This window comes from Podospora anserina, chromosome 6 (genome assembly GCF_000226545.1).
Source record: "Podospora anserina S mat+ genomic DNA chromosome 6, supercontig 4".
In the NCBI taxonomy this organism is placed as follows: domain Eukaryota; kingdom Fungi; phylum Ascomycota; class Sordariomycetes; order Sordariales; family Podosporaceae; genus Podospora; species Podospora anserina.
This window is the reverse complement of record NW_003613579.1, coordinates 833,228-848,661: the sequence shown is the minus strand read 5'-3', so window position 1 is coordinate 848,661 and position 15,434 is coordinate 833,228. Positions and strand designations below refer to the sequence as shown.

At 53.3% G+C, this 15,434-nt stretch overlaps 3 protein-coding genes across 3 annotated transcripts; 1 reads left to right on the top strand and 2 right to left on the bottom strand.

Moving 5' to 3' along the window:
• Positions 1-78: 78 nt before the first annotated feature.
• On the bottom strand, positions 79-3,479 carry PODANS_6_10880 (uncharacterized protein; the record flags this gene model as incomplete). The annotated part of the gene is made up of 2 exons (XM_003437464.1): positions 79-829; positions 889-3,479. The coding sequence occupies 2 exons, from the start codon at positions 3,477-3,479 to the stop codon at positions 79-81; spliced, it is 3,342 nt and encodes a 1,113-aa protein (XP_003437512.1).
• Positions 3,480-10,231: 6,752 nt separating this feature from the next.
• On the bottom strand, positions 10,232-11,393 carry PODANS_6_10870 (uncharacterized protein; the record flags this gene model as incomplete). The annotated part of the gene is made up of 3 exons (XM_003437463.1): positions 10,232-10,806; positions 10,895-11,002; positions 11,060-11,393. 3 exons carry the CDS (start codon positions 11,391-11,393, stop codon positions 10,232-10,234), a joined length of 1,017 nt encoding a protein of 338 aa, XP_003437511.1.
• Positions 11,394-12,564: 1,171 nt separating this feature from the next.
• PODANS_6_10860 (uncharacterized protein) lies at positions 12,565-13,101 on the top strand (the record flags this gene model as incomplete). Its single annotated transcript, XM_003437462.1, has 2 exons — positions 12,565-13,036; positions 13,091-13,101. 2 exons carry the CDS (start codon positions 12,565-12,567, stop codon positions 13,099-13,101), a joined length of 483 nt encoding a protein of 160 aa, XP_003437510.1.
• Between the last annotated feature and the right edge of the window lie 2,333 nt (positions 13,102-15,434).

Sequence of the window (15,434 nt, the reverse complement as noted above, 5' to 3'; positions counted from 1 at the left end):
ATCGCTGATCGCTGAGTTTCCGCAGTATATAGAAAGCCATCCAAAAAAAGCCAACCATCTTCATGCTTGTCATCGCCTTTAGTCGTCCGCCTCATCATCCGTATCAAGGGGCTTGGGGGTGCCCTTGGGACTGTTGAGCCAATCGATGTGCCTCAACCGGCGCCTGGCCTCACGTTCCTTGAGCTCTTTCTTGGTCATCTTCTTCTTCTTTCTCGCCCGGAACTTCAAGGCCTCGCCGGCATTGTCCTCGACACCGCTGTTGACGGCGCTGGGGGCGGCGCTGCTCAGGGCGGGTGTGTTAAGCCCGCTGGGAACAGCACTGGGGACCGCGCTGGTGTTGGCACTGTCTTCGAACCGATCCAGCGCAATGGCATTGTTGCTGCGATGCGTGACCCGCCCGTTGTCAACGTGCCAAGTCTCGGAAGCCAGGGCTCCCACAAACTCTTCGTTGTGGGAAATCATCACCACGCCGCCCTTGAACTCGCGAATGGCAACAGCCAGGCCACCGAGGGAGTCACGGTCCAAGAAGTTAGTAGGCTCGTCAAGCACGAGCAAATGGGGGTTGTTCCACATGGCACCGGCAATGACAACCTTGACCTTTTGACCTCCGGAGAGCGAGCCAATCTCATTGTGGTTCGCAATCTCGGGATCAAGACCGAGATCCTCAAAGTGCTTGCTGATGACGGAAGGCTGGAGCTCACGGTAACCGAGACCTTCACGCGAAGCCTCGTGGTCGTCAAACTCCTGCACCAGCTTGTCGAAGCCGAGCTCGAGCAAAGTCTCGCGAGAAAAGTGAGAGTTGTGCTTGGGCAGGAAGCCACGCCATTTGCTGTTGGTCGCATGTTAGCAAGAGTAGATCAAAGCAAGATTCGGGTCGGGTCTGCTTACATCTCGTATTGGAATGTCTTCTTGTACTTTTGGCGACCGACAAGGGCCTCGATCTGGCGAGGAGCCTTACCGCCACCAACCTCGACAAACTTGTCCATCTGCTCGCGATCCTGGTCGGACAGCGCACGGGTCTGCTTCATGTGCACCTCACGATCGTCACCGTGGGCATAACGCCATTGAAGATACTGGTTGGGCGTCTTCTCGAGATGCATTTCAACGTGCTCGAGGGCGTGCTGCTTGATGTAACCGATACGAAGGTTGGGGTGCTTCTCCACCTTTCCAGTGGTGGGAATAACTTCACCGGTCAACAGCTTGATGAGGGTAGACTTGCCAGCACCGTTGGGGCCAATGATGGCAACACGCGACGACAGAGTCAGCTGGCAAGAAGCATCTGACAAGGATGGCTTGGGCGCCTTGGGGTATGTGTACGAGACGTTGGTCATGCGGATGATGGCGCGTGTGTTGGACTTGACACCGCTCAGAATGCCGGGGGGAGGAAACTTGAACTGGACGAGCGAAGCAGACAGAGTGTAGTAGCTCTTGGCCTCGGGGCGGCGCTTGACAAAGGCAGCAAGGTTGCCCTTGTAGTGACCAAGCTTCTTGTTGGGCTCGTAGTGGTAGATATCGGTGGTGACCTCGTCCAGGAAGCCCGAGTCGTGGGACACGATCAAACTGGTGATGTCGGGGTGTGTCTTGAGGTAGTTTTCAAGCCACTTGATGTTGGCGACGTCCAAGTGATTGGTAGGTTCGTCGAGCAACAAAACATCGGCTCTTTGAAGCATGGCACGGGCAAGAGCCAGCTTCATCTTCCAACCACCAGAGAGAGACCCAACCTTTTGCGATTGCCTGCCCTCGGGGCCCGATGTGAAACCGAACTCCTCCAAGACGGCAACAATGCGCTCCTTTCCTTCCTTGGCGATGGTGGGATCCTTGGAAACAAACTCGAGAATGCTGATATCGGCATCCTCACCCTGGTTGTGTTCGACGTAGCAAGTGCGCAAAACATCTTGAGACGGGAAGCCCTCGAGCTTTCCATTGGCGATACTCTTCATCAGAGTCGACTTTCCAGCACCATTGCGACCACACAAGCCGTAACGATGACCCTTCAGGAGCCTAAGGTTCGTATGCGACAACAAAAGCATACCACCATAAGCCAGAGAGAAGTCGGCGTTGACAATCTCAATCTCACCGTCGTCTTCCTTTTCTGGAACACCGTACTTACGCGCATCCTCTTCCACATAGAACTTGTGAACGGCCTCGGCGACGGCATCGCTGGCTTCGGGCTTTCGCAACAGGTCCTTGAGGTAGGGCGCAATCTTGCTAGGGATGCGATCAAGGTGGCGGTGGTTGACGTCTTCGCAAACCATTGAGGAAATAAATGGAGCGCCCAGCTTGTAGAGGGCTTCGTCGCCATTCAGACCGCCGTTCTTCTTGATTTCTTGGTCCAACACCTTGGCAACATCCTCAGCAGAAGTGCGCTCGATAATTGTCAAGGATGCCGAGTTGTCGTTACCCATAGCCTTGTCCATGACGGCCAACGCACGGGTGGCGATCTCACGAACCTCGGGGAGCGAGGCGCGGTTGACGACGCTCTTCACACCAGGCTGAAGCTTGGGGAGGAAAGTACGGGCCTCGATGGGGTCGTGAACGAGCTTGGTCAAGTTCTCGGTAATGACAACGGTCTGGCGGAGAACTTCTTGGGGAGTCGAGGGGTTGTTGAGAGAGCGCTCCAGGAAAGGAGTCAAGAGGGCGAGAACGGGAGAGGTGACGATGGCGACAAAGGTTGTCTGGGAGAGGGCGTGGATGGCCTTGTGCACCGCCTCGACAGATGGGTGATGCATGGTCTCGATCAGGAGAGGAATGCGAGATGCGACATCGTCGTTGGAGAGAAGGGTCGTGATGGCCGTCATGGTCTTGAGAGCCTGCTTCTCGACCTCGGTCTTCATATCCAACATGCCATTCTCGGTGATGGGAATCAGAGTGGCAAGCTTGGAGCCCATGGCCTCGCGCATGATATCCTGCTCGGCGGCCTGCTCCTTGGTGCTGCCAATGGTGATCTGAGCCTTGTTGGCCATCTTCTCCATGATCTTGAAGGCGCCGACAACACCTTGCCACTTTCCACCGGCCTTCTTGATGTACTCGACGATGGCGGGCAGGAGGGCAGCGACCATGGCCTCGGGGCTCAGGTTGGCGAACAAGGCATCGATGCCGTACTGGGCAGCCTCGCGGACAATGGCGCCCTTGTCGGCAAGGGCATCGAGAGCAATCTTGAGAAGACCACCATCCTGGATGAGGAAAACAACCTCGGTAATGGGCGCAGCTGGGGGCAGCCGCTCAAACAGGGCACCAAGGAGGTTTTGGGCACCCTCGCGGCGGAAACCGCTCTTCTTGTCGATGGAAGCCTTCTTGATCTCGGAGATGATGTTGTAGTGGTGGAGGCCACGGAAACCCGTTGTGTTGATCAGGATGTCGCAGAGAGCGTAGCAGGCTTCGATCGATTGATTGGACGAAGAGGCGTTGAAGATGGTCTCGAGGATGGCTGCGACGTCTGCCACCGGGGGGGCAGCGCCATTGATGGGAACGACAGTCATGGCGGTATGCGGATCGCTATTGCTGACTGAAATCCTGCAAGAGAACGCAAAGAGGGACACGCAGGGCCAGACGGGGTCTCGGGGGAAACCTGCGCTGGAAATGCGCACTGCGGTCAGGCGCGAAGGGGGAACTGGTCTCGACAAGTGTGAGGCGCAAGTCGGTGTAGAGATAAAAAGATTATATGTGTCGCCGCAGACCCGAGAAAATGTCTTGCTCACCCCGCCACAGCGTGCATTTTTTTTGGGCACAACCTGTGCTTATCGGCTCTTTATCTGGCCAAAACTCTCTGGATTTTTCTTATCGGCTGCTGAATCAGCCATCTTGAAGCATGGGTTGGGAGGGGGTACCGCTGAGCATCTGTCAAATGTGGGGCCCCGCCAAAGCAGTGAATGGCGGGGCAGGCAAGGCTCTCCCTTCCTGGCAATTGCCCTGAGCACTACAGATGTATCAGTCTTCTCATTCATTTACAGGACATCGCTATCTTCAACCACTATCCATCTAATCAAATACTTATATCTTATTCTTTGTCCACCTTGAGCGTGGCACTTAAACCACCACTCCGATGTTTCAGGGGCCCTGAACCTTTCATTCGGGTCCGGGAAGAGCCGTCGCCACACCTTATAAACAGGACTCCAAGATGTGACCTTCGCATATCATTACCACATCATCTCGTAATTGCGAGCCCGGGTCCTGTCCAGCTCTGATCGTCTTGAGCCAGGTATGAATGCTCCATCTCACATCTTATCCAGGATATTGCCAGCCACTAATTTAACTCAGGTGGGAACTCATATAATGAGGAGGGAGCTCTTTGTCTCTGTGCCATTATCCTTCATCCTTCATCTCATATTGTTCTCTTTATCTCTCTAGCGCCAAAGGCAGGCACCACGCCGAGCCCACACATCGCACTGTCAAGCCAACGATTACCTGGCCGAAAGTTTTCCGCACCGCCCTCCTCCAAGTCGACCCGATATTCCTTTCGGACGCCGGCACCGGTCCCGTGCCTCGACAGTTACTTCAAAATTCAGCTGCCTAGAAACCTTTGGCTGCCAAGCTCACCGCTTGACTCGGAGGGCCGACAAGTTGGATGTGGCGTCGTGTACAAGAATTGTTGGTTCATCTTGACACAGAAACGAAGCAAAAACCCATGTTTTTACATAGGGCTGTGCTGGCTTCCGGCCAACAGCGTTCAACAACAGCATGCCGTGCGACCAGCCGGAAACATATCGACCCGTCCCGGAACGCGGTTCCTCGACCCTAAGTCATGTTGGGAAACGCTGGGAAACACAATCAACGAACCTCTTGGCATATCCGTTGCAAGCAAGGGTGCTCACCTACGAAGCGCAGGTGCGGCACATCTCAGATCAACCCAACCCAGCTCGGCGCAAGGCCCTTCCCGAACCAGACTGTCGGTAAATCCTTTTGACTTGTAACACAGCGACGATGTCATGGTGGACCAAGATGACTTCACTCATTCAGGCTTCCAAGTGATCAAGAAGCTTTGCAAAGTCAATTTGTCAGATTCGGACTTGATATCCGAGACCCGTTCCCCAAAGCAGGAGCAAAAGGACCCTCGTCTCCGCCCACTTCGGATCTTGGAACCTTCTACCTGGCTACGTCCGGAGCCTCGGACATATCTCTTAGACAGCTTTTCACGCCAGAAAAACCAGCCAGCTACATGACGAACTGCTCCCGTAAGGCTGAACCCGCCTTCCACGACGCCATCGGACTTGAGTCCCGGTGTCCGCGCAGCTCCGGTAGCGCGGGTCACGTAACCGCGTCATCCGGCCGACACGTTTGCTGATGTCACAAGATGACAACGCTCGATTGAACAAACGTCTCTAACTATGCACTAGAACGGCACATCAGAAACTGTTGGTTGCTAGTCAGTTCTACCAGGGGCGTTGCCTCCACCTCCACTCCCCTACACCACCTACCCGCGTCGCCTTAACTACTTACGTTAGTTGTGTAACCACGGTTAGAATCCCTCCGATCCTCTTTGGGCCTTGGTCATTGGCAAAAGCAAGAGATGGACCAAGGTCGTTTGATTTTCGTGGCATACTGTTGCTCAGTACGCGTCTTCTTGCTGGACGAAACAAGTTTGAGGGGGGTTGGGTTCTGTCCTACTTTGCTGCTCTCTACATATGTTGCCCTTGATAAGTCAAAAATTGCCCCCAAATATTCGCTGAATCAGTCCGTCATAGACGTGGTGTCTTGTGCAGCCTGTACAACTAGTAGTCATAGTCTAAATCCTTCTGTGCAACTACGATGGGGCCCTCCACATTTTGTGTGCTTTTAGTGCCTGGCAACACCAGACCCCCAACCAAGGGTGATCACAACCGGCGAAAGTGATCATTGTTCCAAGGCAGAAAAACTGTTTTCATACGCTGAAAAGTCGGGGTTACATAACAGTGTCCAGGTAGGAACCCGAACTTCTGCCCGCGAACCCTTGCCGCCGCCACCGACCAAGCTCTCGGAGCCGAGCAGGGTTCAGCACGGCAAACCGAGCGGTGCGAAGAGAAAGCCACCCCCATATACTATACATACCTTAATCTGCCCGGTCCGCTTCTCTCACCTTGCTGACCTAGGTAACGACAAAATTTTGCAAACACCCAGCCCTGTCCTAGACGACCCCCCGGCACCTGTGCCTTGATCTCACCTGCAGCAAAAGGATCACGAATCCGTAAATGTTGTCTAGATCCTTCTTGGGATGCGGCAGAATCAAGGCAGCTCCGTGGCATAATTGGCTTGGTTTGGAAATGCCGCTGTTGGTTGTTGACTTTGGTGGCCGAAGCTCTTCGGCTGGCTGGTGCACAAGGTGGCACAGAGGAGCAGTTTACCCCTGAGCTCCAGACATCTCCTTGCCACCAACTCCCACAGCCGAAATTCTAGCCCAAAATGTATCGTGTAGTGAAATGATGTTGTGAAACGTGGCATAGGCCTATTCTAGACTATCGTAACTTCTAGTATTCTAAAAATGAATCGCTCAGACAAGAAGAGGAAAGGAAAGGAAAGTCTTGGTTATTGGTACAGAGAGGAAAAGAAGTGTAAAAAGCCAAAAGTGAAAAAAAGGAATGCCGTGTGCTGTTGGGATACGAAGCTGCTCGTGAAGTGATCCCACAAACGTCACCAACAACCCAATCCCTCCATGTATCGTAGATGGCATTGTCCGTAGGTATGTCCGAACGGTTTCGACCTCCGACGCACTGCATCATCAGTTCAGTTCCACTGCAAGTCAAATCTGACATGCATCATTAAACACCCAGTCACGCCCGCTCTTCCCTCAACGGGCAAACCATCATATAGTAAAGGAAATAAAAAGACCAGAAAAAGGAAAGGAAACAAAAAAGACATGCAAAAGGGAAAAAAGACGTCATCAAATCATGAGTCCACCATCAACACCCCCTTCCCCCTTCTACCCGTTTTCGCCTTCCGTCTCTGCTTCATACATCATTCGCTCGCCGATAGAGCAGGTAGTAGTCCAGATCTCGTGGTCCACCCATGCCGTAATAAGACCGCACCTTCCGAATCCGAAACCCCCTACGGCATTGCTTTATTCCCCCTCGCCTTCTGACTGCAGCGAGAGAAACGGAATGACCGAAGAAACATGTTGAAGATTGCTGTTGTGATCCATCATATGATACTGAATACCGTAGATAGCCGAGTAGGGGGACGGCAAAAAAAGTAAAATCCTAGCTTTGAGTTAGCTGTCCAGTCCCGTGCCAACAGACGCTCTTGGTGTAACTTGCAGACTTTTGCCAACTCCTGTCTACGGAGTAGCAGGGGGAGTAGGTACGTTTGGCGCCGGAGTGATGGGCCCAGGCCGTGGGTTCCCCGACGGTGTGGGCGGGCGAGGATCAGCCATCCTGAACGGAGAGTCTGTCACTGGAAAGAAGGGGGGAAGCGTGGGCGTGAAGCTGGGGTTGATGGTGAGTTGACCATGGGGAGGAGCACTCCTTCTCAGGGGCGAGATACTGTTCGCAGCACGGAGTTCCAAGAGAAAGATATCCCCCGATGCGAAGACAGGCATGTTGGCGGCTTTGGGGAGGGTATGAAGTCTGATATCGGAATGGCAAAATAGAGTAACAAGAATAACTAAGATGGTTATGTCGTGATCAAGTTACGGGGCCAACAAGATCGTGCAGGTATGTCAAATCGAGTATGTATAAAGCTGAGCTGAGATTTGAAGCTTTTGATGTCAGGAGCCAGTAATGATGATGATGATATACCGGTGAGAGTGACGAAGAGCTGCTTCAACACATCAACATCGTCAGGACAGAGGGAGCCCATGCCTTCCTTATATACAAAATTACTGGCCCCTTCACCCACAAGCTCTCGCTCCAGATCGCACACAGACGTAAGCATAGTATAGACCACAGGCGACCGCGAAAACTCACGCCCGCTTGTGACACCTTGTGTGTGTAACAAGAACCGCCGCGGCTTGGTGTCGGACGAAGAGACTGTCTTGCGCTTAGGGCTGGCGTGTATACTGAAGGATTAGTTAGCAGAGGAGGGTATGTAAGGTGGTGTAACCAAGACCCAACGAGCACGAGACTTACCAAGTAGGCAAGTGGATATCGCGAGGGAGTGCCTCATGAACAAGGGCAAACTCTGAGGGTTGCCTGCCGTGGGAGTCACTGGACAACACGAAGAGCCTAACATGGACGGGAAGGGATCCGGCAGCAGGGGTGTCTTTCTTGGTTGGGACGGAGTTTGATGGCATACCAAGCCATGTTGGCGTTGACGACAGCAGAAGATCCGGAACCTTACTTGAGTGAAAGCCCAAGATTTGTATGTAGTTGTGGCACCAAAAAGAGGCTGTGAATTGCTTTGGTGGCTGCCTACCAGTCATGTGGGGGAAGAGCCAATATCAAGTACCAGGTTAGCAATGGCTGTTGGAAGTCAGATGCCAGACGGATCAAATGCGGAGCTATCCGAACAATGCCATTCAGTGTTTTTTGAACAGCATCTCGCTGAGCAAGTCTACGGCAAGCCGTCGAAACAATGATGGAGACCACCCGCGGTATTATAGTGTAGGCTGTTTGGATGGCAATAGGCGGCAACTGCATACCACCCGCCTCGTCCCGTGCTTTGAAGCAATACATAGTGTGCAGCTACTACTTGGTCATCGAGGTCTTGAAATTCGCCCAGATAATCCGAATCAATCGATCGTTGAGTGGCCTGCTCTGTGTTTCTTGAAGATGCCTCTAAAAACATTGGACGATCCGCAGCACGGCGGCCCGGCAAGGACCAGGTACCTTACAGGACGCATGCTCGTGTACAGGGGCATGAAGACCGCCAGTGACCGCCCGTTTCCAGCTTCCTGGGTTCAAAACGCCAGCGTTGCATGGGACGGGATGCCACCAAACTCGGCGTGGGTTGGTTTATTGGGGCGTTCCCCCACAATAGCCAAATGCAGCATCAACTCCACATACGGCTGACTGGCGATCAGTAGAAAATCAGCTTGGCACTCGCAAAGAACTTTTGACCACTCGGCCAGCGAACTTTTGCAAGCAGGCGTCTTTACGAACACTATCTGTGATGCCATCAAGCACCGGCAACTCGTCGAGTAACCGAACAATGAGGACAAACGTGACAACACGAGCTCATCCTGCCAAGCTCGGTGGAATGAGGAGGACGGCGAAGGATGATACCCTATGGATGGTACGCTTACACAGCTCTTCGAAATAACGAGATGGACACCAAAAAGCTACCTCGCAAATGTCGTCGTTCCCCGAGCTTTCTCGATCCAAAGACTTCCTTGTGGATGATTGCTGAGGACAATCTTGTTAGTGCTGTTGAAGGATGACGCAGTGCGACTTTCTCGCTGCCTGTGCTAGAGAAATACCGCATTGTTCTTCAGTGTTGAAAATAGCATGATGCCACAGTTGGCTTGACGTTTCCTTTGCCATCTGTTTACTTTTGCGAGTCTGCCCCAGTCAGCACAGAGCCGGCACATGTGCGGCACCATAGAAATGATGGACTGGAGCTGTAGGAAGTGATTGCACGCTTGAGCCACAAAGACGTCGCAGCACACCCGGTTGGCCAGCGCCTGAGGCTTCGCTCTGGAATGGTGAGATTGGGATACCGAGCACCCAGCAAAGAGCGAAGCGAGGTGAACACGGTCTATCAAGAGCGGGAGAGTTGCCATCTCAGGATTTTGCCAAATAGTCATCAAATCAGAGGCTCAGTTGCTTGGTGGTCGAACGCAAACCATACGTCCTGGTTGTGATTGGAGCAATAACGATGGGCCTATTCCTGGCCGTGGTGTCTCCATAGGAAGTCAAACGGGTACACAGGTGCGGGAACCGTTTAAAAAGATGGTGTTGCTGTTAGCTGTAGGACCCTCGCTTCCGCTGCCAGGGAAATCGGAAGACACGGGGTCGTTTTTATCGGCCACAGCTATGGGCCAGATGCTTGGGGGCGAAAAACTTCGTGTACCGTCAGCCTCATTTGGGGGTTTCACCATCTGTAGAAAGACCTGATTGGCTGTTTGGGGACACCTTGTTCAATGAATATTCACCACAGAACAAGCCGGACACATTGCTGGTGGGAGCACTCACTTTGAAGCCGTACCCAATCGCCCTTCACGAAGATTGATGCCAGCTCTCACTCGTTCTTGACCTTGACCTGAAGTCGATTAGCTTGGTAAAAGCGATACATGACTAGAAACACAATGCCCATGCGATTCCTTTTTGTTCCTTGTTCCCCGCTCCAAACGCCAAAATATTTTCTACAGCAATGAGTTGGAGCATCACCTCCCTCCACGGTCCCGATGGCGACTGGGGCTTCTGCTCCTACGGTCGTAACTATCATAGCTGTCGCGGCTAGCGCTTCTGCGATTATCCCTATCGTCGTCGCCGTCGTAGCGCCCACCGACATTGCGACTCCCTCGTCCTCCACCGCGGGCTGGTGGTGGAGTGCTGGATCGAGACCGGGATGAATACGAAGGGGATCTTTGCCTGCGATTATGATTCCCTCCTGCCTGAACGGGTGACCGAGATCTCGACCTTGAGAGAGAACGGGGACGGTAGGTATCAGAACGGTTCCCATGACGACCTGGCCCAGATCCACGCCCATGACCCCCTCCCCCACCACCACCTATGTTGCCGCCAAAGGGTCTGGACTGATGAGGGGGCGGTATACGCGGGTTAATATTTGCTCCGCGGCGAGCTGTAGGGGGTGCGGGCGAGAGCTTGCGGCGGGGTAGCACGATGGAAACGTTGATGACGGCGCCATCTACAGTGGCCTCGTGCATGTGGGCAATGGCAGCCTCGGCGTCGGCTTCGTTGTAGAACAAAATGTAAGCTGTGCCACGGTTGGTTCCAACTGTAGATATATACACGTGCATGTCAGCGTCGACGAGTCCTCAAGGTGTGTGTGACACAGCAGACGGTGGGGGCAGGTGACAACATACGCTGACGGTTGAGAGGCAGGTCCAAGTCCTCAATCTCGCCGTACTGGCCAAAGATCTCTCGAAGGTGGTCTTCGTTCACGTTCTTGGTGAGACGTTCGACAACAATCTGCAGAGAACGGTGTGTTAGTAACTTGGTTCTCGTAGGCGTGGGGGGCCGACCTGCCTTGGTGCTTCTGGCCTGGGGCGTGGGACTGCGAGTGCGACTTCTTGAGCGACTCCAGCTGCGATCGCGCGAGTAGCTTCGACTACGACTGCGGCTTCTGCTTCGACTGAGGCTACGGCTACGGCTACGGGATAGGCTGCGACTGTAAGTCCGAGGTCTTCCGTTGCGCGGGGCCGGAGAGCGGGCTTGGGAGGTGCGGTCGTGTGTGTCGTAGCGATCCATGGCCTCGGAGGGGGTTCGCGATGGGGAACGATTGCGGGATTCGGGCCGGTAGTGATCGGCTGGTTCGTCACGAGACACAGGGTCCCTGGATCTTGATCTTCTATCCGTATCCATATTCAGTGCCCGTGGATGGTGGATGGTGGATGGTGGATGGTGGATGGTGGATGGTGGATGGTGGGGTGGCGCAGTTGGGCCAGGGTGGTGGGATTTGGGGGTGAAGGGGAAGAAAGAAAAAAGACAGAGACGACCATGTTCAATCTCCCAAAAACGCGTGCGAGGCTTGACTGGCAGCGCGCAGCAGTCCACCCGCCAAGTCCATGCCAAGCCGGGTCGGTACGTATCTGATTGGCGATAAGAATCTGCCCCATCGTCCTGGCCTTTGCGTCATCGCCCCACAAGGCAGTTTCCACTTGGCTCTCAGCTGTCCACCATCTCCCCAGACACTTCCCTGCATTTCTCAACATCACGTCAGCTTCAGCAGTCACCTCCACACACCATGTCACTTCACCAGGTTGTTCACCGGGCGTATCTCAGCAAAAAGAGGCCTCCCTTGGCACTGATGAACGGTTCTTGTTGCTCGAGGTCAGAGCCAGTCAAGACCAACAGTCGAGATAGCCTCGTATCAACCATTGCCCACAACGGTCAACTCCGGTGGGTCAATCTCTCAAGGACCTAGATATGAAGGATCTCAGAATACACGTGTACACCCACTTACACTAGTGTACCGGTAGTTGTTCAGACTTAGACGACCCCCCTTCCTTCCTGATCAAGCTTGCGAGTAAAGCCAAGTTTACTCAAGCTTAATACCATCATCATCTCGGTTTTGGAAAAAGCTTCCATCCCTTCTTGCATGAAATGCTTGGTGTCAGTCGACCAATCACGATGCCGTTTCAGGTGGCACAATTACATCAACCAGAGTGACGGACACGGCATCTGGCCAAGCTTTCTGGACCCTGCATCCCTCCCACTCGGTTCTGGCCAGTGGAAAAGGGTCTCTGCCGTGCCTCCTCCGTCATGCCTCACCCCCCATTGGACGTGTGGGTGTCGATCCAGCCCATCCATCATTCTGCTTCTGACGTCACGTTCGTGATGGTCGGGCAAACACCAAAAGCAGGTTTGAAAAACATAACTGTGATGATCAGCAGTAGGTGGGCAAAAAATGGTTCAAAAAGGCTGCTTGGTGTCCCTGAGGGATCTGCTCTCGGCCCGAGAACAATATTTTTCAGTGACAATCACAACCTGAACACAACCAGCACACCCCCAAACCAAATCATCAGATACCAACATGCCGTTCTTCTCTCGATCAGAGCCCGCCCAGCAGCCGGTACAACCGGCACCTCAGCCTGTCTACGAAGAGCAGCCCAAGAAACATGGCCTCTTCAGTCGCCACCGCTCCCCATCTCCCGCCCGTACTACCAGCACCAGCACTCGGCACACCAACTCGACCTACCAGACCTCTCCTGAGCGTGGCACCCGAAGCTCCAGCGGCAGTCGTGGTGGTCTTCTCCGTCGGTCCTTTGGCAACGGTTCCGCCAACGAGATGGATCCCAGCATCGTCGCTGCCCGTGAGAGGGTCATGAGTGCCGAGATGGCGGAGCGGGAGGCTGATCGTGCCCTCATGGCTGCCCGCGAGAGTGTCCGCGAGGCCCGCGAGCATGTCCGCAGACTGGAGCTCGAAGCTCAGGAGGAGGCCAGGCGGGCCAAGATCAAGCAACAGCAAGCCAAGGAGGTTTCTAAAAGAGGAAAGCAGCTCGGACGTAAGTATTCTATAGACTGCCTCCTTGGTAGAATAACAGCTAACAAAGCGACAGGCTACGATTAGAGTCTCTGCTGAACGAACCTTTTTTACATTTTTCCTTTGTTACGGAGCGAACGGACATGGAGTTTGGAGGGCACTTGTACCAGCATAAGCCTTGTATTGGTAGATGTAGCATATATCTTTCAAGCGTTGTTTTCTTTTGGCGAATAAATTATTTCTTGACTCCGTACGATACCTACTTTTTCGCACACTCCAAAACCCCGGCTTTTGACCATGACATATGAAATCCTAATTGGCAATCCCCATCCAGCTAAAAACTTCCCTAAACGCCTGTCAGACACACTAGATCGGCTCTACACTGTGTGTAGGGAAGACCCAGGCTGGCGTCGCCAATCTCTGACCGACTTGGCTTCAATGTCGGCATCTGGGGAAGGTGGTGCCCCGGGATATGTCAGGTCACGTTGAGTGTGCAGTGCAGTAGTCGGACTGATCCTCAAACGTTCTGTCCTAACGGTGGCACGGCTAGCACAAGTTCCACCCAAATGTTTCTAGGCCTACGCTAGAGCTGATACAAAACGCTTGATACAGGCATTTGAGCCCTCCATTGGGCAGCCAGAGTCCGAGCTCGGACTTTGGAAGGGACATTGTGCCAATATTTTACACTAGCGATATGAAAGCCAGCATGATAATACCTAGTAGTTGTATTCTTACCGGAGTTAAAACATGATGTGTAACAAGGAAATTCATGAAAGAACAGCTACCGTGATGGTAAGCAGGGTGTTTGGCCCCGGTTTCCTGTCATGCGAGTACGAAGGGACCTGGTCGGGTATATTGCAGTGAGCTGGCCAGTTACGGGCGAACTCTGCATAACTGGGATGTGTTTTGCAGTCAACATTAGCACCAATGCTACGTACTAAAATGATTGACACATATGGCAGTGCTAGCCTGGTCGAGGCTTCATCTTCTTAAGAGGTGTTGTTGTTTCATGATGAAATATGCACAAGTATATCTCCCGTACTGCGATGGTTCCAGAGACGAGACACCGACACATAGATACCTAATCGTTGCCAGCCCACGGCGAAGGCCCGTGTATCTTTCTTACTTTATCGCACACTGCAGCAAAAGACCAAAAAGTCCTGATTCTCGTGCAAATTTCTTAGCCAACCTAACATCAAGACATGACTCAGAACGACGCCAGCGTTCTTCAAACCTCGGAAACGTCCCTAAAACAACCATCCAGCTGCCACCGCCGCCACGCATCCCATTCCGGCTGCAATACCAGCAGCCTGTCCCGGCGTTCCGGCAGAGCGTGCACCATTAGTGCCACGCCCACACCCGCAGCTGTCCAAGTCACAGTCGGGGCAATCGTTGCCTGAATTTTTCCTTGTCGCCCTGCCTTTCCGGTGGATACCAACAGATGCGCTGTGGATATTGTCTCCGTTGGCCGTTATCAAGATCTCGCGATGGGCAGCCCCAGAAGGAGGGTTGGCGGTGGATGTAATAGTTGTAGTAGAATACGCTGCGCATATTGCAGGACAGTCACAGCCAGGACACTCTCGTTTCTCGTTCGGTACCATAATATTCGTAGCCTCGACGCCGGCTGGTGAAGTGGGATGGCTCTGCTGGGCTGCGGTGATATGACGAAGTTGATCGTGACCAGGGACAATAGGCCTGCCGATGGCATCTTCAGGGCTCCTACCGGCGAGGTTTAACTCTGCGAATGACGCCAGCAGAACATGTGAAGTTTGAGGGACTTGTTCGGCGAGCATTGTACAGCTTATTGCTGTTGATAACTGGACTTGAAAATCGGTATGGTTCCCGGAGGCTACTCGAGAGACTGGCAGACAACGACCACTAAGAGGATCTTATATGCTGCAGCAATATCCACGTGTCTGGCCTCGAAAAGATCAGCTTGTTGGACCAAGTCCCTCATGGGCGTCCTGTAACAGTCACGAAACCACACAGCCGTCAGCCAAGTGGTCTTCGTCCTCATCTTTTCTGGGCTTTGCTGATGGTCTCTGGGGACCTGTTTGGCTACTCGAACTGCCAGCAGAGCTTTTGGTAAAGAAGCCGCGGATGGTTAATCCTGAGGGCCCAGTTGCAGCGGACTGTTGGGTGCGTTTGGTTGCTTCGGGCATGTTGACTGCTATGGAAAAGTCGAGTGTTGGAGAGTGGTTTGAAGGGCCTTGCCTTTGGTATATCTTCAAGGAGACCAAAATGACCGGGTACTTCTTGCGTCCGATATACGTTGGCCATGTTCTTTGTTGTCCATGTGGTCATTAATCTTGAGTGGGGCTCCGTAGCAAAACATGCCATGCGAGTGGGAGATGGCGACAAAGAAATGCGGCTCTTGCAAGATGGAAGCCGAAGTGTAGCTCAATAATGTTAAGCAAAGG